At 38.4% G+C, this 23,216-nt stretch overlaps 2 protein-coding genes across 2 annotated transcripts in view; both read right to left on the bottom strand.

Annotated features, from left to right (window-relative positions):
* LOC146452020 (uncharacterized) overlaps nucleotides 1-19,367 on the bottom strand; it is a 42,184-nt gene extending 22,817 nt beyond the window's left edge. The window contains exon 1 of the transcript XR_014859850.1: nucleotides 19,260-19,367. The gene's annotated coding sequence lies outside the window, so the exon portion shown is untranslated. The remainder of the gene's footprint in view (nucleotides 1-19,259) is intronic.
* Nucleotides 10,338-12,891, bottom strand: LOC146452021 (uncharacterized). Its single transcript, XM_085098302.1, has 2 exons — nucleotides 12,749-12,891; nucleotides 10,338-11,069 (listed from the first exon to the last, which is right to left on the bottom strand). The coding sequence occupies exons 1-2, from the start codon at nucleotides 12,864-12,866 to the stop codon at nucleotides 10,651-10,653; spliced, it is 537 nt and encodes a 178-aa protein (XP_084954428.1). The 5' UTR covers nucleotides 12,867-12,891; the 3' UTR covers nucleotides 10,338-10,650.
* Nucleotides 19,368-23,216: the final 3,849 nt, after the last annotated feature.

Below are 23,216 nucleotides of genomic sequence, written 5' to 3'. Positions count from 1 at the left end.
ACATTTCAAATGCGGATAATGATCACCTAGAACCTTCGTATTTTCGTGTGAAAACCCATTGCTACTCATTGGAAGCTTTCATTAACTTTTTCTTCCCAGAAAAAAATTAACACATACGTATTATTAAAGCGTCCATGAATCAACATGGTTTTTAAGTTGAGGTCCGAACCCGGTCCGAACCAGCGTTAAAGCTCTGGATTTATTTAAAACGAAGACTTGTACTGCCGCACACGCTCCTTAACATCTCTTGGCTTGGCCCCTTTAGCAAAGAATCATGGCAACAATGTCGTCTTCTAGCTGTATGCACAATGATTGACTGCTGTTGTACGCTTCGACTGAACAGGCAACTTTCAAAACCGGTTGCCAATAGGAAAGGATTGATTGTTGTAAGCGAAGACCTCTCCCCTAGAACCTACTGTTGTTTCGTACTATTATTCTCTTATCTCCTCTCTAAATTACTTTCATTACCTCGCATCTTTTAGCTGTAGATTTTGCTATTAAATACTGTAGGAATTTGCGGGAAATACATTCTGTACACATTGAGTGCCTATCAATACGGGAAGTCCAAAGTTAAGTTTAATTTTTTAAAATGAAAATTCTTCCAATCTTGAATTGAAATCACTGTTAAGTGGTGTTTATCTCGTCCCTCATGTGTTGAAAGACTATTTTGTTAATAATCTTGATATCTATTTAATTTAAATTGTATGTACAATAGTTACAAACCACAATTGTAACAACGGTGTTACCCCTCCATTTTATCTTTAATTGTAACTAACAACTGAGTAAATTGACAATGCCCACAAGGTCAACGTTCAACAGTGCTTTGAGTGTTTGCTCAATTTGCTAAGTTATCAGTTCGTTTTTGTGGCGCCGGATCAAATGTTTCCGTTGTCGGATTGTTATCAGACTGCGGTAATTTATAAGGTAACCCTTGAATAGCCCCTGAAGAAGGTTAGTATTGTCTAACCGAAACATTAAGCAATAAAATTATTTTAGCTGTCCAATCAGCCTTGCATTTGATTTTGCGGTAATCTATGTTTAACTTGGCTAACGTAATAGGGTTATGAATTGTTTAAATCGAACTGAGAGTGCAAAAAACATAATTAACACTAAAAAATTTTTACAGTCGAACCTCCCTTTGCGACCACCTCTCGTTAGCGACCACTTTTCCAAAATACCAAAAGTTTTCAAGTCAAATCACTATAGATGGAACCTCTCGTAGGCAACCACCCCTCTAGCCTCCCACGCAGTCGTTTTTAGGGGACTCGATTCCCCAAAAAACGACTGCGTGGGAGGCTAACCTTTGACGGAACTGATTTTAGATTGTAGCACCCTAAGGGGTACCAAACCTAGCCTGTTCCAGGCTCCTAGAGTCGCCCTTTCTTTCACGCGTGTCTCTAGGAGCCTGGAACAGGCTATACCAAACCACAAAATTCATCCCCCAAAAAGGTACGACGATCATCCTCATCACTTTTATACGGGAGTTCCTCCTCCGGGAGCTGAACTCGTGCATTTTCACACATCACTGCAAATAGGCACACGCCTGGGGCACGCTTTAGGTGCGTCAATCGTTGAGTGTGGTCAAACAATTGATAAACAGGAAACCGAGATAGATGGCTTGCAGTGACCTGTTTGCCTTTGAAACAAAAAAAGAAAAAAAAACACGAACAAAAAAAAAATAAAATAAAGAACAGGAAAGAAAAATAAACTAAGTTGTTATTATTGGATAAGTCAAGAAAACCTACCCTGCAAGATAAAGTGTCTTTGAAGATCGAAGGTCATTTTAAAGGCTCGTCATAAGAGTGAAGATGCTAGTTTTCTTTACCATCACGACAATAAAATGCTCTCCCGAGCTGTTTTGAAGCTCAAACGGCTTACTGATCTCTAAGGCAAAGTAAATCTTCCAAAAGTTGCACCTGTGAAGTTTGTAGTTGTTGACATTAAAAATGTGCTTGCAAATAACCACCCCTGTAAACTGATAAGTGGTTCAGCGTTTCACAATTTGGATGATGTGAGGAGCAAAAATATCGAAACAGCTATTAAAAGTTTCATTTTGGTCATAACTGGACAATCACGCAACATAAATAAATTTTAAAAATGCCCTGTTTTTGAAATAGCTTGTAAACCTGTAGCTCGTACAGGCTTATTGTAGGTGATGTTAAATAAGACCTATTAGCCTTACTTTTAGTGAGGAAAGTGAACAAGTTTATCCATACCTGTTATAGATTGATTAAGCTAGAAAGAAACTTAAACAACTTCTTGTTTAGCTTGATTCGTAATTCTAAGGTGAGCAATTAGAATAAGAAGAAAAGATGCGCTTTCCAGGAAAAAAGCAAATGCGTCTCCTTGATTTCCTTCCTTATTGCGTTTGAGTTTGAATTTTGTTATTTCCAACAAATATACAAAGACAATTTACACAACCCGCGTACAGCATTAGCTAATCTTGGCGGGTATAAGTAATAGACAAAAATTAAGACTACAATATTGCTACAATATCGGCACTACAATGTAAGACTGTGACATGCAGTTGTAAACGAAACACATAGCTATACTGGTACAATAATTATTCAGAAGGAGAAGACACGAGCCGAATGAACGTTAAATACGACGTTAAAAAGTTGATCCAAAATTCGCGATAGATTGATCAAGCTAGAAAAAAAACTCAAGTAAATCTTCATTAACTTGATTGTCAATTTTGAGGAAAACAATTAAAATAAGAAACAAAGATACGCTTTCCGAGAAATTGTTTTACAAACGAAAACAAATCAGTTTTCTCGATTCCTTCCATTCACTTTCCTGAAGAAAACAAAATCAGTTAAATTAAAAAATCATCTAACCTCCATGACATATAAAAAATGCAGAATTGTAAACCCGTTTAAGAGTGTTAATGAATCTCTAGAGACAAAATAGACATTTAAAGGGTGAAACCCACGCGGTTTACGAAAAAACCACGCAGTCTCCTAAATATATACAGAATTGTAAGTAAGATTTCCATCGAGGATTTGTTACTTCAGTAACGGACGTTCGGACTAATTATTGTATTTCGTTTTTCTCATTTTGACTGTTGTAGAACTTTCAAAGAAAAGTTGAGTACAAGAATTAAAATCCTCAGATTTCCGTCGGGTTGAGTCACTCTCTGTGGTGAACCTCATACAAGTCCAAAACAGTCAAAAATTCTTTGAGCAACCTTGGCTTGGAGGTTCGTGAGCAGTGGACTTCAGTTTCAGCCGTTTGGCAACGCTGTGTGGATTCGTTGGCATATATTGGGAGTCTTCTCGTATCAGAAAGAAGCTCAAAAAAGCCGAAAAAGCTGATTGCAGTCGACTACCAAACTGGTAATTCTATCAGCCTAAAGGTAAAATAATTCCTTCATACTGCACTAATGCAGCCGTTCAGTTACATTCAAGTTCAAGTTCAATTCAAGTTCAAGTTCAAGTTATAGAATTCAGTTATCGCAAAGGCACTGACTCTCGGAGAACAAGAGTATTTTACCTTAGACTTTGTTTTTGTAATCTACGGAATATTCAGTTAACAGTCAATTAAATTTACAAGGCGAATCAAGCAAGATTTACTGACATTGTAATTGTTTGATAAGAAATCCCTGGAACAGTGAACTTGGGAAGTGAGAAATCAAAGAACGAAGTTTTTTCACCAGTTACTTTAATTTACAATATCATACATTTTAACAAGTACGCAGTTCAGTAAGAATGCCTCCTAACGTTGAGACTATTGCAACGCTAATTGCGAAAAGAGACATTACCATAGCTTCATTAGATAAGCTTTTCGGAGAATTTGACATGCTTTTCCAAGGCAAATCCGAATTAATTGCTCTGGAGAACGTGCGTGCAGAATCGCGGTTAAATTCAGAAGTGTAAAGCAGCAACTGATAATAGCGGGCAGATTAATTGAAGCCGGACTGTCGTTAGGTGACGAAATGGGTGCAAACAAACAAATTGGACAAAGTCAAGTCTGATTATTTAAAGTGCACCGAACAATTCGTAGCTTATCAAAAGAAATGTAACGCCGAAAAGAAACCGTTCTCTGATCACGAAAAGCTAGAGGCTATGACAACTGCAGTCACTAACATGGCCGTTGTCTTGGGATCTCAAAAGACTTTGGCGATAGACCGGTACCAGATATTGCAGCTGGAGCAATCGAGACCACGGCCAAAGCCTCAGAAGCCATGTACCGAGAAGCAACCAAAGAACTCTGTACACATGTCTATGTTGATGACATTGGAGGCTCCCGTGAGGACGAAGCGAGATGCAAGCGAATTGCTCGCAGTATTTATTAATCTCTAGAGACAAAATAGATATTTAAAGGGTGAAATCCATGCGGTTTACGAAAAAACCACGCAGTCTGCTAAACCAAGCAAGAAGTGAAGAAGTTCATAAACTCAGTCTTCGGAAAGGATACAGAATTGTAAATAGGATTTCCATCGAGGATTTGTTACTTCACTAACGGACGTTCGCACTAATTATTGTATTTTGTTTTTCTCAGTTTGACCATTGTAGAACTTTCAAAGACAAGTTGAGTACAAGAATTAAAATCCTCAGCTTTCCGTTGGGTTGAGTGCTCTGTAGTGAACCTCATACAAGTCCAAAACAGTCATATTGTTAGTCTTAGTTAGTTCTCAACAAATTTTTTCAATGTCGCAAATAGCTGAACTCAAACTCATGTGACATCCCATTGCTTAGTTTCTGTGAATTTTATATCAGCGATGACCGATGGATCTAACGAAATCTTTCTTCATACTTGAAAATCACTGATTTAAAACTAACCGTATCACAGGAATGTACTGCTCGGTAGCTTTCCTTTAAATGGATTCTAGAAATTTTACCACAGACTCAAAGCTAGATTATGATAGCGCAGTATGTAGACCTATGTACAGTACAGTGGAACTCAACGAGGATGCTTAAAATGTTGTCTCCTGTGATCTTAGATCATTTTGGGGTCTTTTAAAGGCGAATTTGTTTAAGCTAATATAGATTGATCTGTTCGGATGCTTTATTAGCTGACAATTTAGTTATAGAAAGTTTACTTTAAGAATTTTATTTCCCGGAATTTACGTGGTGTCCTTGGCCTGACGAAAATGTCAGCTGACGTTGTTTCGAATTTTTTGCTACAAATTTTCCCCTCGGAAAACGAAAGGGATTAGTTTTAGTGTATTTCTTTACAACTAAATCCAAATTATTGAACTTTGGATGCCCCTGACAGCATAGTAAGTATCCGCTATGGCGAATGAAATTCTGGTCAGTAGCTTTCATTTGAATGGCCACACTTTTGGGGAGTTTTGGAAGAAGAAAATTACCATGTCAGATCTTACATTATTACATGAACTCTACTGATGCTATTACGTCAGGAAAATGTATAGCAGTCTCAAAGCGAAGTGTCGGGAAAAAGCGGCAAACTTGCGGTTTACGTTGGCTGTTTCATGGGGCGTTGTTTGTCGTGCGTTTCAGACCCACTTTCAATATCTTCCTTCTCAGTTTCCAAGTAAAATCTCCAACATAAAATTGAACCTTTTAGTTTTCAAACGCCCTTTTCTCTTCACTTTACGCAAATATTCTTGTAATCATAAATCATTACTAGTTTAGTTAAACGTTCTCAACGTGGCATGGCGCTTCAGTTAAGAATTTTTCAGTTTCACGCTTGCATACTGATAAATTTATAGTTAGAAAGTATAACATCAAGCCCAGAACATCTGTTTTGCGTAACACCCTTAAGCATATGCACATACCCACGTGTTACATAGGCGACTCGCAACAAAACTTACTAACACAAGCCTTCTCGCAAGTACCGTGCTATGATCATTGGATACGCAACCCACTATACCGTTATATTTTGCTACCTCTTGGTGGGAGTTTTTCACCAAAATAAGTTTAATTTATATTTTCATTTTATTAGCTTTCTTACTGAATAATTGGTGTTTTATGCTTCAATTTCAAGAGAACGTCAGTTTTTGAGAGCATCGGCTACACAAGATTTAACATTACTGTAACATTCACGGGCAGTTTTGGTGTCGACGCCTATCACTCTATTTACTTTTAAGCAAATAAACGAGGTCCTTTTTCACATACTATTTTACAAAAATCTTGAAATAAGAAAATCGTTGGAAGCTAAAAAAAATAAACAGTAGTTTCTCGTGAGTTACTCACCCAAATCCCCCATGAAGTCCTTCCCCAGTAGCCATTAACAGAAGCACGCCAAAAAAAATCTTTCAGACAAAGACAGTCTGCTACCCACTGGGAAGTTGAACTTGAATATCTTTGAACGTTTCACCGCCGTGTTTACTAGAATTCTCCATAATTTGCTCGTAAATGAATCCTTTGGAAGACAAATTTTCAACCTTCCGGCGCTCAAACCTTTGGCTCTGTCGTAGTCGGATATTGTTGCTGTCCACGTGTCTGCCTCATGCTCGCTGATGACTGACTAAGCACGAAAAACAGGATATATCACTGCAGACGAAAGCCTTGTAGATGGTGATGACCAGAGTTGTTTTGTTCCGTGTTTTCACTGATTTTCCAACCCCCCTCTCTCTCTCTCTCTCTCTCTCTCTCTCTCTCTCTCTCTCTCTCTCTCTCTCTCTCTCTCTCTCTCTCTCTCTCTCTCTCTCTCTCTCTCTCTCTCTTCCACTGTTCTAGAGGGTTGCGCTTGTTTCCCTGATTTGCATCTTCAGCTATCAAGCGGACCCTTCAGCTTGATTCCAAACTGATAGTAGTCGACGTTTTAGGTCCTTTTCCCCTTAAAAATGGTATTGTGTCCGGGTATTGCTCAACTCAATACTAAAGCGTGTTTCGTTGTCCAATAATATTTCTAAGAATGAGACTGTTATCCCCACGATGTGTCAAGCTATATTCATTTTAGTGCCGGGTACTAGTTAATCAACCGTAAACATTTAGGTTTAGCCAAAATAATCATGGCTTTTTGGCCGGCAAAAACGACCGGTGAACGGTCTGCTTTTTGTTGTGGCTTTTGTTTTTTTGTGTGGCATCGATCATCGATCTCCTTTTTACCGTTATAGTGAAGCCATAACACCAACCGACCAAAGCCAGTACAAGATGATGACCGATGGAAACTTTGTTAAATCTAAAAGAAAACAAGCCTTTAATAACAACAGATCATTCTCATTTATTCACCAGGCTTAAAATATTCCATCACATTTACTTCATTGCGCATATGCCACCCATGACATTCCAATCCTAGCAGTATGCAGGATGTTTGTTCCATGAACCTAGTTTAATGGCCTTAGCTCCCACGAGTCTCCTGTAGCTCAGTGGTAGAGCATCCGAACTAGTAATTGGAAGGTCTTAGGTTCGACTCCTGATAGGAGCACTCGAATTTTTTTTTTCGATTATGCCTGTGTCGCTTGCTGGATAACACATCATTCTCAATTCATCATTCTCGTTTGTAGATCGAATGATCCAAGCCCACTGCAGGTGATCCCCTTCAAGTGATGGGCTATTCTGGCACTATGAGAACTCTGACAATTTAATTCGCCAAACCTTTGAATACCCAACACCATCTTGGACCTATTGCCGATTCATCCTTGATCATTGAACTAGAGACGTACACTGAATGCTAAGGTGTATGTAACCTAACATGCTCAAGGTCATTACGACAAAATATAGTAAAAGTACTTGTGTTCTTTCGGTCGGTCAGTATCAAACTAAAGCAAAACAAGCGTGATCAGTGTAGCACAAAGGGTATATAGAATATGGAAACTGGGTGGCTTCAGATACGGGTACTTGACCAGAGAAACAGAACATCCAGTTAGAAAAGCAAATCAAGATCATACAATTAACGTACAGCAATAGAAATGCTAATTATAGTTTTCAGAAAGGTTATTTCCTAAATCGAAAGTGTAACCCAATCATGTCCACAGCTAGAGCTATTATTGAACTCTAGGATTGCCACGATCAACTTCCCCCAACTTCCCAAAAGCTCGAAAATCCGTAGCTAAATACCTTTTGTGCAGTATAGACATGTTTGGGTTTGCGAACCGTGAGGTTATGTGAATTCTAGACGTATTAAAGTAGCAAAAACCTAAATATACCTACACGAGGGCATACTTGTAAGCAATAGCAAACGAGCCATCTCGAAAGTAGTAAGTAAGTAAATGTTTTATTTAAACACAAACATAGCTAGCGGGGTCATGAAAAAATCAAATTAATCTACCTTATTATTTACAATTAAAAGAAACCTAGTAGACTGATTGAAGCGTACTAAAAAATACGTGATTAAGAACACACGTGCACCAACGTACCCATGGTCCCTATATTTTTTAAGTAGCAACATTGGGTCGAACTTCATTCAGTCAGTATCAAATTTAGATAAATTGCGTTTAAGTTCACCAATGCTCTTCGACGTTGTCACGGCTGTTCCACACAATCGCTCCGCCATATCTTAAGGAGTTTCTAATGATGTTCGTTTCCGATATTCGGAGTATGATGTCGTAGTTCCTTCTCCTTTCCCGAGTTCATCTCCGCTGTAGCTTTACCAGTTTGCCAGAAATCAGCGTCCAAAATTGCGGGCATATCGGCTATAAAACATTTTCGTTAGCCACCACCTTTGGCGGCAAATAGTTTCAGCTTTTCTACACTGACGGTGATAAGATCTTAAAATCGGAGAGATACAAGGAACAAACCGGCCACAACAAAAAACAAATCGAGCACCAATCGTTTACTTAGTGCCGGCTAAATCGTGATTATTTTGGCTTTAACTACTGATTACCAGTGACCGGAATAATGAAAATAAGCTACGTGACTCTTCCAGTAGACCTGCACCCTTCAAAGGTTCTATTTCCACTGGACCTTGATAACCTGCAGCTGCATTGTTTCTTAGGTTGGGAGCATTGTTCTGTTTTTTGTTCTTTTGTCCTCTCGACCAACCATGAAAGACGTTGCAAACGGTACCGATCATGCAAAGAAAAGTTTCTCTTACAGCGCAGCCAGGTTATGGAACAGCTTATCTTCTGAACTACGATTGCAAACTTCACTGCATGATTTCAGAATCAAACTACGTCACCACAGTTTGAAGAAAACGGTTCAGTGTACACGGCATCCTAGCAAAGTAGCTTTTACTACGAAAGCTTATAATTTTATCCTAAACTCGGTTAGTTAGATGGCAAACGAGTCACTGAAAGCCACCTATCTCGACTTCCTGTTTACAGATCGTTTAATGAAAACGTGTGCTTAATACAAGGGCCTTGTGCCTTACTGAGCGATCTATAGCTATCTAGCAACACGTACGATTTCGCGTCATGTAAAGCGGTTTTACTTTACCATGAAATAGGTATTAAACAACTAGACATTACAAGAAACTACATTTCATTGCCCATCCAGCTAACGTTTTTAAAACTATTAAACAATGTTGTTACATGTAATTTGTGCTGGATATAAGATACGTTCTGTTGATGCCGTCGTTCCTGTCTTAGCTGAGAGGAGTGATCGACGGCAGCGTTTAATTCGTTTGACGGGTTATGTAAAACCACTCAGCGCTTGTTCGTGCCCCTAATAACGCTGTTATCTGTTTGTATGCTTTTCCAAACACCGGAAAGAGTTTGTACCAGATTACAGACTTTATTTAGAACCCGCTCAAATGAGGTCCTCGTGGTTGAATTGCGGTCTTTTTTTTTCGAGATTGGATGAAATGAAAAACATTTTTATGCGTCTCTTCTAGAGAAGAGAGACTTTAGCCCCATACGATGGGCAGGCCGCAACGCTGCAAAATACCAATTGGTTGATTAAGTTTATCTGATTAAGTTTATCAATAACATTTCAGCCTACCATCCCCCCACTGTTCAAGTGCTTGCAATTTCATAAATTTCCCTTTAATTTTATATCTCTGTCTGTGGAAGTATTTCAAACACGAGGGAGAGGGTCTCATCCGATTTCGGAGCATGGACAAGTGGGTTGGAAAACTGCGGGACAGCTGTTTTTCTCAACCAACTTCGAAGTGTTAGAGGTGTCCAAGGAAGAGGATGCTCAATGATATCTTTCTACTTATCTCGCCTTCGCTTGAATTAAAAAAAAAACCGATGAAATATACTATTGCTTTTGTACCATCGATTCCTTTTTTGGCAAAATTGGCGTGGTTCCACTTCGGGTCACTGTTAAACTCTCTGTAGGTTGTAAATCAAAACTATGAGGATATAACAAGTAATATACCTAATGCCTTGAATTGGAGACAGTGTTTATCACGTGTTTCCTTTCTGGAATTGACCCTGGACGACTTTTTTTTAACATTTCGGTGTGGCTTTAGGCACTGCACAGTAAGAATTCTCATGGGTCCGGGACCAAACGCAAACGCGACATAAATTAATATTCATCAGAACTTGTTTATTTTCATTACAGTCAAGTCACATTACAATCAAATCATGTAATTTGCTAAAAAATAATCCTAATGATTTAATGTTCTTACGTCAAATGTTGAGTATGTAAAGGAAATCAAAAGAGCTCAGAATAAAGTTCACGTTAAAAAAATTATCAACTCTAAACGAAATCAACAAACATTTAATAATATCGTTTCGATGTGTGAGAATTGCTTTTTATGGTAACTCAAAGATTAGCATGCAAGCGAAAAGCATTTGGTTCATGTCAAGCGATTATTAAAATATTGAAGAGAAGAAAATTGAAATTCCGTCGTTTTCTAGCGGCAGCCACAGCTTATTGGAACAGCCTTGGTCCAGAGCCTCTTTCTCGCTCCATTCTCTGTTGCCAAGGTAACCGACAAGCTCGTGTATTCAATAGGAACACAGCAGGGAGTCTTAAACTTTTTCTTCTGGTCATCAGAAAGTGGAACGTCATCCAGGTTGGCGAGGTGACGCATTAATACGTCATCAGTGACGTAGGTGTTGTCTCTGGCGTCGAGACTGAAGGGGCTGTCACATGACCCAACACAGTAGCCAAACCTGATAGGGATTCTGGGTGATATGATCAGGTGGTCCATACGCAAAATGGAGACATTAGCAAAGAAGGTCTTCAGACGGCAGTGTGACTTGGCTGCTGAATATTGAATATGTGTTGTATTCAGTAAAGGATCCCCAAGTACCGTGGGATGGACTGTGTCTGTTGGTAAAGGAAAATTGTAATTATAGCACTCCGTGCATAATATATAGCTTTTTGTAGTATTTATTGAAAAAAAAATATTGGAAAAAAATTCAACAAACGCAGCTTGATCATCGGGTCTCAACGCACTTATTTAGTAAACCAAGAATCGTGTTGGAGGCCGGCAAGTGACGCCACATTTCACAACGCGCGCGTGTAATATTACAAATGTAAATACCTTATTTTAAAAAGGCTAGTTATTTATGCTGTTTAATAATAAATTACAATAGGTAGTGGTAATTATTGCAGCAGCGTTTCACTCTCGGCAATGTTTTCACACGCGTAAATCAAGTATTTATTTATTACAGTTTTATGGCCACTAGGTTTCCCTGGGTATTTTGAGGCACAGAGATGAACTGGAACTTGCGGACGTTGCTCGTTCGTAAAACGCACGCGCCTACAATTACTGTATTCAATGACAGCGTTGTTATGGGAAAGAGATTGCATCAATCCCAGATTCTTCGGCTTTGTGAACGCCGTCGGGCATGCGCAATAGAGAAGAGTCCAAGGTCCATGCAAGTCATTATTTGTAGTGCTTGAAACGAAACGATCTCTCATCCGCCTCGTCTGTATTTCTGGGGGTCCGTTTTGCAATTGTTTTATTTATTTAACCAGGAAATGTCAAATCACTTATGATGATACCGATCTTATCGACAGGCCCTTGCCAGTTTAAAAGGTATTTATATACATATTTACGTTTTTGCGGAAACAATTGAAATCATCGCTATTCACATGATCAAAACAATCAACTCCTGGAATTTATTTACCGTCTTTTGTTGTTGGTTTTTTTTTTTATTTTTAACTGAAAATACAGGCCAAAGTCACGGACAGTCAAAGGGTAAAGGGGCGTTTCCTTTTAAGACGAGAAAACTCGAAAGTTCCTTTCACCGGAATATCTGACGGAAGGCCTGAATCAACTAGTGTATTTGTCGCATTGTTTTGTGACTGGCTAAAAACTGGAGATTACCTATAGGAAAATTCACCTCTAGCTTTCGTAAAATGGCTCCTTTAGTTTCTGGAGGGATAAAGAGTTTCAGAATCGTGGCGGTGTAGCTTCTTAACTCAGCGAATAAGATCTCGCTTTTACATTTCTTTGCGTCTTAAATCAGAATTCGTCTAAAGAATCTAAGCAGTGCAAATATTGCTAGTGTTACTCTTTACAAACGACCTGAGAAAGCAGAAAAAAAAAAACTCAAGTATTAATTTTGTTCTCGCTGGACACCAACGTTTCTCCCTCGTTGATTCTCTGTTGAATTACTGCGAAGGGCTTTGAATCGATCTAACAATGTCCATACAGTCTTAACATAGTATAGATGCTATCACAATTATCAAAGTTGCCCTCAAGAGAGGTGGATTTCCAAAACTGTTTCTGTTCATGTCTTTGTTTTTTTCTGGTAGATACTGTATAGATGCCACGTATTGTACTCATTACAATCAGTTTCAATCACTAGCTTAACGGCAATTTTCAATGCAGTCATTTTCTTTAGATTCTTCCCCGAAGTTATCTGACATTTACAGTTATAAAAATGAGTAAAGGCAAAGCGTATCTGCCAGGATAACATAATGTTTTTTCTTGTTCTTCATTCGTTCGACAGAAATTGGCTCAAATAAAATGAGGCAAGTAAAACTCTGAGAAATACCTTGTTGTGCTTGGTGCAGAGAGGCGGTTGACCGTAGAGGCGCAGTTTCACAACAAGCGACCGAGAGCATAATGATAAACTGAATTGTCCTGTTTCCCATCTTGTGTTGGTATATCATCGGCTGGTTTAGTTCACAAGCAGACCGTCAACTCTGGCTCCAACTGAAGAAAACTGAAGTTACTCTGGTTTTTATATCCTCGTTGTTTTGATCCAACATAGTCACGTTCCTCTCCAAAAAAGGAATCGATGGCACGAAAACAAAATCATCGACACTAATCCCGGTAAACAGCGAAGCCAAGTACATTTCAATGTCATTTCATCTTTTATAAATTCAAACAAAGCGTGTTCTTTTGGAACTATTCCGGAACAAGAATACACAGAATAGACGGTACTCATGTTCTTTTAGGATCTATACCATTTTCGGAAGGAACAGAATAGAATTCAGTTCATTCTGCCCCAGTGAGCGGATTGAACGAAATTTGGTTTGCTCTGAATAAGAGGAATTATGTTCCTTTGCGAAGATTTTCTATTTTATCGAAACAGCCACGCAGAATTGTGTTCTTTTGAGAACTAATGTTCTGGAGATTCCGTTGGTTCAGTGAAGCGGGATTTGGAATACTGGGGGCAGAATTGTTCCCAGCGAATGCGCCCACGGATAAGTCCAATTTCAAGTATCACGAGGGATCCTCTTTACTAATCTTTTTTTCTTGAAATCGTATTTATCAGTCAGTAATTTCTAGGAAAAGAGCTTCAGAAATTTAGGAATGATATAGCCCAATAACTCAAGATATTACTCGATGTATCTCGGTATTCACCGAGACACACTGAAGGCAGCGGACTGATACGCCCTTCATGTATAGACTATTTATATTAAGGAAGAACATATATTATTCGATTCCGTAAGGATATTTTTTGAGCCACATCTGAACTACATTAACATGTGAAAAATCGTACTAACATTAAAATTATCAAGCAAAAACTGCGTGGTACTGAACTGTTTAAAAAAAACCCTGTAAATTGTACGTCTGGAGAACTGTTAAAGAGGATGGAAGACTTCGTTTATCGTAATAAAAAAATAACTCCAAGGAGATTGAGGCTGCAAGAATTCTTTAACGTGTATTGGAACTGTACCCATTTGATAATGGTGGAAAATAGACATTATATGGAGGAACAGAGTTTTAATCCATGTTCATTTACAATCCATTCCCAGTGCCATGGTGCCAAGCAAGTATTTAAACCATGACCATAACCTCAAATCACTATATAAGCTATATAGGTATCTGTGGTGCCAAACGGTGTGGTTTTGAGCCGTTTTGGTCTGAAATAGGGTATAGATTTTAGTCATCCAGGTCTAAAAATGGGTATGAATTTTAGACGCCAAGTCTGAAAAAGCTACGAAACTTTTGAATGCAAGGGACCACACGACGCACAAATAAACTTGAAGTAGAAATGCACATACCAGACGTCACTTTACGTGTAAATAAAGGGTATCGGAAAATTACAAATTTTGGTCTCAAATTGCGTCAGGCTTTGAAGCAAACCTGTACATCCCCACCAGACATTCCGAGGAGTATTTCCCCCGGATTTCAGACATTGGGTATGAGCGCCAATGATCATCAGGCGTACTACATGACTGCTTTAAAGCTTGCCCTGGAGAGGCACCCTTCACCACAGCTGTAAGTAGAAAAGTCGAATTGGTGGGAGTTTATGATAAAGAATTTTTCCCTCTCCTTTTTTACCTATACTACATTTCAATACATTTGATATCTGCCAAATCTTTATTAAGCGAACACCCTCGGAAAATGCTTTATAAATGAGCCATATTTTATGACGAATGCCATTACATCAACGCTGGACTTGGTATGTGAAAGACACAGGATGGAATTTTCATTTGTATATGCATAAAATACCACAGATGGTCTAGCTCAACCGAGGCACAGTGACAGCGCAGCGCATCTGGACTAGTAAGCGAGAGGTCACAGGTTGGATGAACTGGAATATTGCTTGTATTACTGATAAATAGATCTTTCCTTGCACAAGAACTGCTTTTATGCAGGACGCGAAAGGAACATTTTTTCGCATGCCTTGCGTGCCTATATAGAAAACATTACCTTGTTTTCTCCTTGTTTATACTCTGAAATCTATTTTAAATGGTATTGTACCGTTTAAACCTCGTTTCCTTTTGTCACTCAGAAAACTTTAATGTTAATTGGAATTTGAAAAGCAAATAAACAACAGTTGCTGTTGTTAACCAGTTTCGATGGGTTGTCATATCATCTTCGTGGCGCCGGATCAAATTATCCGTTTGTTTTCGGATTGTTATCGAAAGTGTAGATTTACAGAAAACTTTGTTATGAGTGTTTGGTATCAGGATCGTAACTTATATATCCACATGAGGGAACAAAAAACATTGATTAATTCAAACACTTCTTCGATATGCAGCTTGTGATACTGCTGGCTGAAGGAAGTGAACACTGTAAGTTTGCAGGTAGAAGTTGTCGCAAATAAAAATTACAATAACCTATTGTGCAGATTCCAAGTAAACTATGTAATCACGTACAAATGCGTTCCGGTGTTTTGAAATCCAAACTGGATTAGTGGCCGGCACGAACAAGCGCGGAGTAGTTTTACATAACCCGTCAAACAGATTAAACGCCGCCGCCGATTGATCACTCCTCTCAGCGCCGACTTGAACGAGAGCATCAACAGAACGTATCTTATATCCAACACAAATTACATGTAACAACATTGTTACATAGTTTCAAAAACGTAAGCTGGAGTAAACAATGAAATACAGTTTATAATAGTGCCTACTTGTTTAATAACTATTTTATGGTTATGAAAAACTGCTATATACATAGTTTTTGACGTCCTTTCTCCAAGGCAAACCGATCTTTTGAAAACATGAAAATATTTACAAACTTTCTAACTGTTCACTTGATATTAGTGAAACATGCTTCCGAAAAGACCACCTCTGTAAACTGTACTGATAAGCGGTTCAAAATTTCATAATTTGGATGATGTCAGATGCGAAAGCGCCCTTAACTGTTTTGGTTACAGAAGATTTAACGCCTACCGGAGTAATTTCCTTATACATGCCTGACAGCAGTTCGTATAGGCAAGAGATTTGTTTAATGTTAACGCCTATTTTCTTGCAGATTAACACAAAACGTTTTACAACGTTAATAAATATTTCGGCACAACTGGTGGTTCGTTAACGATGATGAAGACTAAAGAGATGTAGAATTTTCAAAACAAAAAAAAAATTGAAATGCAGCCTCCATGTCAAACTGGCACAATGCACAACAATAAGCCAAACTACACATCAAAAACTTAAACTTAAAGGTGAGGCTATCAGACTTCTGCCAACCAACCCCTCAGAAACTACGGTCAAGGAATCACTGTCTAATTTCAAAACACGCCTAGGAACTCGAGGTTATCCTAAACAACTAATGGAGCGAAGACTCTTTGCCGCCGGAAGGCAGTACGCACTACAACAAAAGAAAAAGACTTGTGTCAAAGTCGTACTATTTGTCACAACATACCACCCAGGATTGTCTGACCTTGAACAAATTGAGTTTAATCCAAAATTAGCCACTGCTGAAAATATAATATAATATCATACAAAAGAAATATAAATCACTCAAAGACTGCTCGTCAAAATGAAACTCTAAAGGCGCTCATTCATTTAATTTCAGAAACTCATCGAAACCACAAACCGCAGACTGAGAGAGTCTGCCTTTTTTCTCTTTTTTTTTCTTTTCTTTTTTTTTTTTTATAAGAAAGTTGAAGCTGAGATTTAACTAAAATTTAGGAACATAAAAAGAACTAACCAAGGCTGAGAGTCAGTTAAGAACATTTTTATTCTAACCAAATATTTATAAAATGCACACTATAAATACGGATAAACTAATACACGAAAAAATTCAGTCTATATTGTCCAATTAAACCAAATAATAGGTGTCTTGGTCACGTCCGCATAGATTGAACATCCCTAGAACTTTTCAGGCTCAAATTGCCAAAAAAAAAATAAAAACGTTCAGCTTCAGCCTCAAAATTAGACGTTCTTATAACAAAGAGTGTAAATCCGAATTTCTGAGGCGAACATTTCACAAGTATTTGACAAGTTCTCAATTCCTTATTGTATAAATTTCAATTCGTGTACATGTGGTTGGGAATCCTTCTGCGATAGAGGGCCAGACTGCTAACATCTTGAATTTGCGAACGGGACTTTGGGCGTGATGCTCAACGAGTTTGCCTATAAATTCTGAAGGTCTCTGAAGAATCTCTTGGCCGAGACGAAACGCCGCGTCAGACTACCCACGAACATTTCTCAAGTATAAGTTAAATACGATAGTGAATTGACTAGCTAAACCTATCCGCAATAGAGCCATGCTTTGCCGCAACGAAGACAGTCGAAATACTAGTGGATGGTGTACGAAAGAGCTGATTTTTTTCGTCTTTGTATCGCCTTTTATTCACCCTAGCTCACCTTCTGTTCTCAACGAGTCTCAGTCCGGTATGGCTTGAGTATTACGCAAAACTCTGTACTATTGCTTCAGTCGTTGTTCAGTGGTACTGATTTCTGGGTACAAGGCTGTTGTCCGCATGATATGCCAGGCTTAGTGTCATTTCAGAGTGTAACCAGTCAATAGTTTCAGTTTAGCCAAAATAATTACGGTTATTGGCCGGCAATAAGCGACTGGTGTACGATGTGTTTTTTGTTGTGACTCTTCGTTCGCTGTTTGCCATTGATTTTATGATCCTATCAAAGAAGTGAAGCCAAAACGATCAGTTTGAAACCAACTGATCAAAGCCAGAGATGGTGGCTGAGTTGAAAAGAGTTTCTTTTAGAATAGAATTAAAAAAAACATTAATTTAAAAAAGGCTTGAGCAGTTTATATGGAGCAAAACTGGCCCAAACCCGGTCTATACCCTTGAACTGATGCACGACCCCGCGGCATTGCAAGAAGTCTAACTGTTTCATAATCTTATTCACCGAACCTTTACCTAACCACAAAATGGCTTGTTTCAGAGTCGTTGCTGGGCGTAAAAAGTGTACTTTATTAACCATTACGTTATTTCTCCTGCTCAAAGTGATAATGACAGTATATGATGAATGAATTTGCATGTATCCTTTGTTCGACAAAATCTGACACTGAGACCCACAGGCTCTGAAGAGAAAACTGATCAGCGAGCGGAGCAAGCGGATGTTTCTAAAAAACTCTATGAGCCACTAAGGTGCCTGTTCACAGGGTACGCTTAAAGCTAAACAGACGCGATCAGTATTAAATAATAACATATTTAGTATATATAGTAAACCGATGGACCACAGGATGAAGAAGAGCAAATCCAGATACCCCAATCAGACAACGGCCGCAATAGAATTGTTTATTCAGGCTTTCAGGCAGGTTATTTTCTAAATCGAAACGAAAACGTAATCATGTGTAGATGTAGCTAGAGCTTTTATAAACACAACGATCGCCACGAGACACATTTAAGCGATGTACGTTAGCGAGGTTTTTGTCCGTACTTTTCTCATCTCGCCGCATTAAATACATACGCCAAGTTTTGTATTTGTTTAGTTTCGTCTGCGTCCATCCTACGTTCAACAAAATCAAGTCTACTTGTTTCCCTTATCTCTCTTTTGCTTGAAATGCTGAATTCTATTGTTCTTCGTTCACTAAGACTTTAGACAATTGCTAAATCGAGTAAGTTGCTCGCTGAAAACAACAATTTCTTAACTCGCTACTTAAGGCGCCCCAAATTTGGCTGCACATATTGAGGGATTTTGTTTTGTTTCAGACCGATTCAGGTCGAATCGAGGCAATGTTACAGTTAACTCAAAACGGAAAATGCAATACGTTGGTGTAGTAAAAAGCGATTAAAAATCACCGTCTCTCACATTTTGTAACTTCACTTTTTCACTGCCAGTATCGTAGCTGCTAGATGCAGTTCGGTTTCAAAAGCACTGCCTTGTATTCGCAAACTTTCGCAGCAAAACCATCAGGTCCAGTCTTACTTTTAAGGTTGAAATGCTTTGTTTTCTTCAATATTTGGCGTTTAGTTAGAAGAGAAATTCGTTCAGTCCATGGTATTCCACTTGTTACAGATAGCTATCGTGAGTTCCCTCCAACACTGATCATTTCACCCAACTATTCGGATCTAATTGCGCCGACAAAGCAGAGCTTTTCTCCTTCTCTCAAAATGTCCGACACGTCAGAATATAGCTCTTCGTTTTCCTTGAAAACCAGTGAGAAAATGAGCTGTTACTACACAGGAGAATCCAAAACAGGCTTAGTACACAATGTCTTTCTACAAACACGGTATGTTCGGACCTTAAAAACGTACTGCAACTAAACCCATTCGAAGATTTACTGCTCTCTGAGATATCCTAATAAGAATCACTGACAAATAGAAAATACTGCCCTCTGGTTCAAGCTAGGTAGCCTATGCATTTGTATAACCCGTTTGAGATGTGAAGAATTAAAGAATTCCGATTTTTACATACCATTTGTTGTTTGAAGTGGTCTTCAGTAGATTTCTTTGCTGAAGTACAACTTGAAATCCAAATGTAACCCGTCCAAATGTTCTCGGCAGAAGGTTGAGGGAACTGTCCGCCCTCCATCTATATCGATCAATTTTGGAGCAGTACAGCATTACAACATATGATCTTCGGATTTTTGACATTCTTTACATGTAACACATTTAGTGTGTCCAAATTATATTTAGAGAAAGAAGCCGTTGGAACGCAGGACACAAAAAGAACTTCAAAGGAGTTTAGGAGAGAAATATTTATTGAGAAATCATTCTAATTTTACCCTAAATAGGAAACTTTTTTGCCATACATCCTTTATAATTCGTCATAACGAAGTGGTTATTTTGATGCTCAAATTACTTGACTCTCCTGATCAGCACAAATCGTAGAGCTTTGGTAACACTAGACTTGTTTTGATGTAAAAGATATATTCATATGTATGAAGACAATACTACCAACATGATTGATAAGGCAATGAACTGCAACGAGACAAGGGAGACCTCCAAAGAACTCAACGAAAAACTAACGACTCTTTTTTTCCCCGAGGGTGTCCAACGAATACGTATCGTTGTTCTTTTTACACCCCACACAATTTTCAGTTTCGAGTGAAAGACAAAAGTCCATCGCGGTCAGATTACAAAGGTTATATAACAAAAGCATACCACGTAGAAAACATCAGCAACCGCAACCTTGACCTTAGAGTAACCCTAGATTGTTTCTAGAGTTACCGTTGTTTTATTTTTTATTTTTATTTTACTCACTCCTTGACTAAGGCTCAAATAGCTGCTTGCGGGTCCTCAAATTTTTGTTCAATTAATATAATTTGTGTTAGTGAATAAAGTTGTTGTTGTTAATCATTACTTATGCTGCCAAAATTGAAATTTGGGAACACATCAGTTATAAACACAGCAAACAATTCACCTACAATCTAATGCAACGTAATAATTTTACATACATTTACATATGTCTCCAGTACGTGCGAATACTTACTCCGGAAACAATCAGCATAGAGATCTATGACACCTGAGGTGATAATGCTCTCCTCCTTTTCAAGACTGCCAGCGACATACGCCCCATACATTTTTTTCCCAGTCGAAGAGTGGGCCTAGCCAGGTCAAAAATACCCCTTTTGTTCAAAGATCGAAGGTCATTGCCAAATGATTGGCGGTTTCATGGTAATGAATGAATAAACTTTAATTGAGTGTCAGGGTATTTAGCTTAAATAACTAATTGTGGACACTGTATAGCTGTAGTATTCTGTAGCTACAGTATTAAAAAATTAGGAGAAAATTGTCATTAAAATTACTTAACTTACAGTAAATCAACACCAACTGCCTTTGTCATCCGACCTTTTTATTCTGTCTTTTACAAGATATTCCTGCTCAGTAACAGTGTGATAATTTTTGTTAGGGGCTTTCCCTGATAAAACATTCCCAAAGAAGCCCACCGTTTGCGCTTCAATTCATCAGTCTCGACACTAAAGACAACAACTACGTCATAAGTGACGTATTAATCTGTCAGCTTTCCAACATGATATTTAAGCCTTTCTAGTTTGCTGTTTCTGCTTGTGGCATCAAATCTTGTGGGCCAAGTTATTTTTCACCAACGTCCTACTAACTTGCTGTTTGAAACGCAATTTTATTTATTTATTTATTTTGTTCGTTTTTGTGGCTGTGTTTCAAAAGTAAACAATCCACGAACCATGTTTTTGAACTTCCTATTTTAACACCATTCCTTTGAGCTCACGTGTAATCTCACGTGTAACCTTGCGCGTTCCTAACTTATGATAAACCAAAGAAAATTTGTACGCGTCAGGTTTGGTCATCGTGGTTTTAGTTGCAATTTGTTATCCCTACATTTTGAAAATCAATCTTATCATTGCTTTCATCCTTGTTTCTTTTCTTTCAAAGCAAACAGATCACTTTCAAAATCTTATTAATTATTCATAAACCCATTGACCTATCAAATGGTCGAAAAAACATCACGTGCAGTGACTTTGTATCGATAAACCTCCTCCTTATTAGTATGCGGTGTTTTATCAGCTGATAAAATACTCCTCATTAGCATGCGGTGTTTTTATCAGCTGATAAAACACTCCTCATTGGTATGCAGTGTTTTTCTCGTATGCTAATTTCCAACGTTCACAAAAGCATCATTGTTTATTAACTCTCCATAACAAATATCAACAGGTTCCCGAGCATCTCTTCAGTACACGTGATGTTACACGTGTTTACGTTGGGCCAAACGATTGGTGAATAAACATCTGAAACAGGTGGTTTATGTAATGTTTAAAAAACGAGCAGGAGTGTTTTATCGTGTTTAAAACCACGAGGAAGAAGCCGAGTGGTTTTAGACCCGATTGAATGGCTTCAAAAACATTCCGGGAAAAGCGTGTGTCAAGCGGATCATAGCCCTGAAGAAATAACCAAATGATAACATATTTTCTTTGAAATATGTTCAAGGTCAATGTGGTTTTAGATAACTTTACTTCAAACTTATATCTTCGCTTCTTTCTTCCAGTACGATCGCAAGTTGCATTTGAAAAGATCGTCTTTTTTTATTTCCTAAATAAATAAGTTATCTAATCAATAACCTCATTTGCAATTATATAATTTATGATCCTGGACACGAGTTATATTCACAGTAGACCTGCACCTTTCAAAAGCTCTATTTTCACTGGACCCTTATTAACCTGCAGCTGCATTGTCAGCAGTTTTTTAGGGCTGGGAGCATTGTTCTGTTGTTCGTTCTTTTGTTCTCTAGACCAACCATGTAAGACGTTGGAAACGGTACAGGTCGGTCGCCCATTGTAGTTTAGTCTTATCTACACTTCGATAACAATCCGACCAAGCAGACACTTGTTCTGGCGCCAAGAAGATGAACATAATATGATAACTTAATTATTTGAAAATTGACCTTGAGGGCCGTTGGATTACAGCTTTTTCGCGTTTCAAAGGTAAAATCACGATTGTAATTTCCCATTAACATTACGGTTCAGCTTAAGTGATAAAAGGGAATGAAGGTTAAATGGTTCAATAACATTAAATTTTGACAAGGGTTTTTTTGTAATTATTTCTATAGCCACAGCGTAGCCCTGGGCTCCCTGCCTCCCTCTTTCCCCTCGGGGGCGGGGGTGGGGACAGCTCCCCTTAGGCTAATTAGGCACATAAAGACTCCATGTATGAAAGTTTATATGAAACTATGTTATGCAATTTTCCATAACCGACAGACAAAAGTCCATTCCACGGTACATGGGGACCTGAATATAACACATATTCAGTATGCAACAGCCAAGTCACACTGCCGTTTGACAACCTTCAGTTGCCTATGTCTCCATTTTGCGTTTGGCTCACCTGATCATATCACCCACAATCCCTATCAGGTTTGGCTACTGTGATGGGTCATGTGACAGCCCCTACAACACTTTCGTCGTATGACGTGTTATTCCGTCAGCTTGCCAACCTGGATGACGTACCACCTTCTGATGACCACAAGGAAAAGTTTAAGACACCCTGCTGTGCTCCTGTTGAATATATTAATACACGAGCTTGCGGGTTACCTTGGCAACGGCAAAGTGAGCGAGGAAGAGGCTCTGGATCAAGGCTTTTCCGTTGAACTGTGGCTGCCGCTAGAAAACGGCGGGATTTCAATTTTCTCTTTGATATTTTAATAATCGCTTGACATGAACCAGATGCTTTTTAACTGTATGTAAATCTTTTATCCCGCATAAAAAGCAATCATCTTATATCGAGACGATATAATTAAATCTTTGTTGATTTCAGTTTTAGAGTTGATAACTTATTTTTTTAGTGTGAACTTCATTTTAAGCTCGTTTAGTTTCCTTTCTTGTAGGTATACGTAAGTTATTTACATACCTATATACTCAACATCTGACGTAAGAACATTGAATCATTAGGATTATTTGTAACA

The sequence above is a fragment of the Pavona decussata genome, unplaced genomic scaffold, assembly GCF_977016875.1.
Source record: "Pavona decussata unplaced genomic scaffold, jaPavDecu1.1 SCAFFOLD_381, whole genome shotgun sequence".
Classification (NCBI taxonomy): Eukaryota; Metazoa; Cnidaria; class Anthozoa; order Scleractinia; family Agariciidae; genus Pavona; species Pavona decussata.
This window is presented reverse-complemented; position numbering and strand designations above follow the sequence as displayed.

What these genes read in the sequence shown, in the direction of transcription:
- LOC146452021 (XM_085098302.1), bottom strand. Translation starts at nt 12,866, where the DNA reads ATGATATACCAACACAAGATGGGAAACAGGACAATTCAGTTTATCATT. An exon ending in TCTGCACCAAGCACAACAAG is followed by an intron (nt 11,070 to 12,748) that starts GTATTTCTCAGA and finishes CTTTACCAACAG; the next exon opens with ACACAGTCCATCCCACGGTA.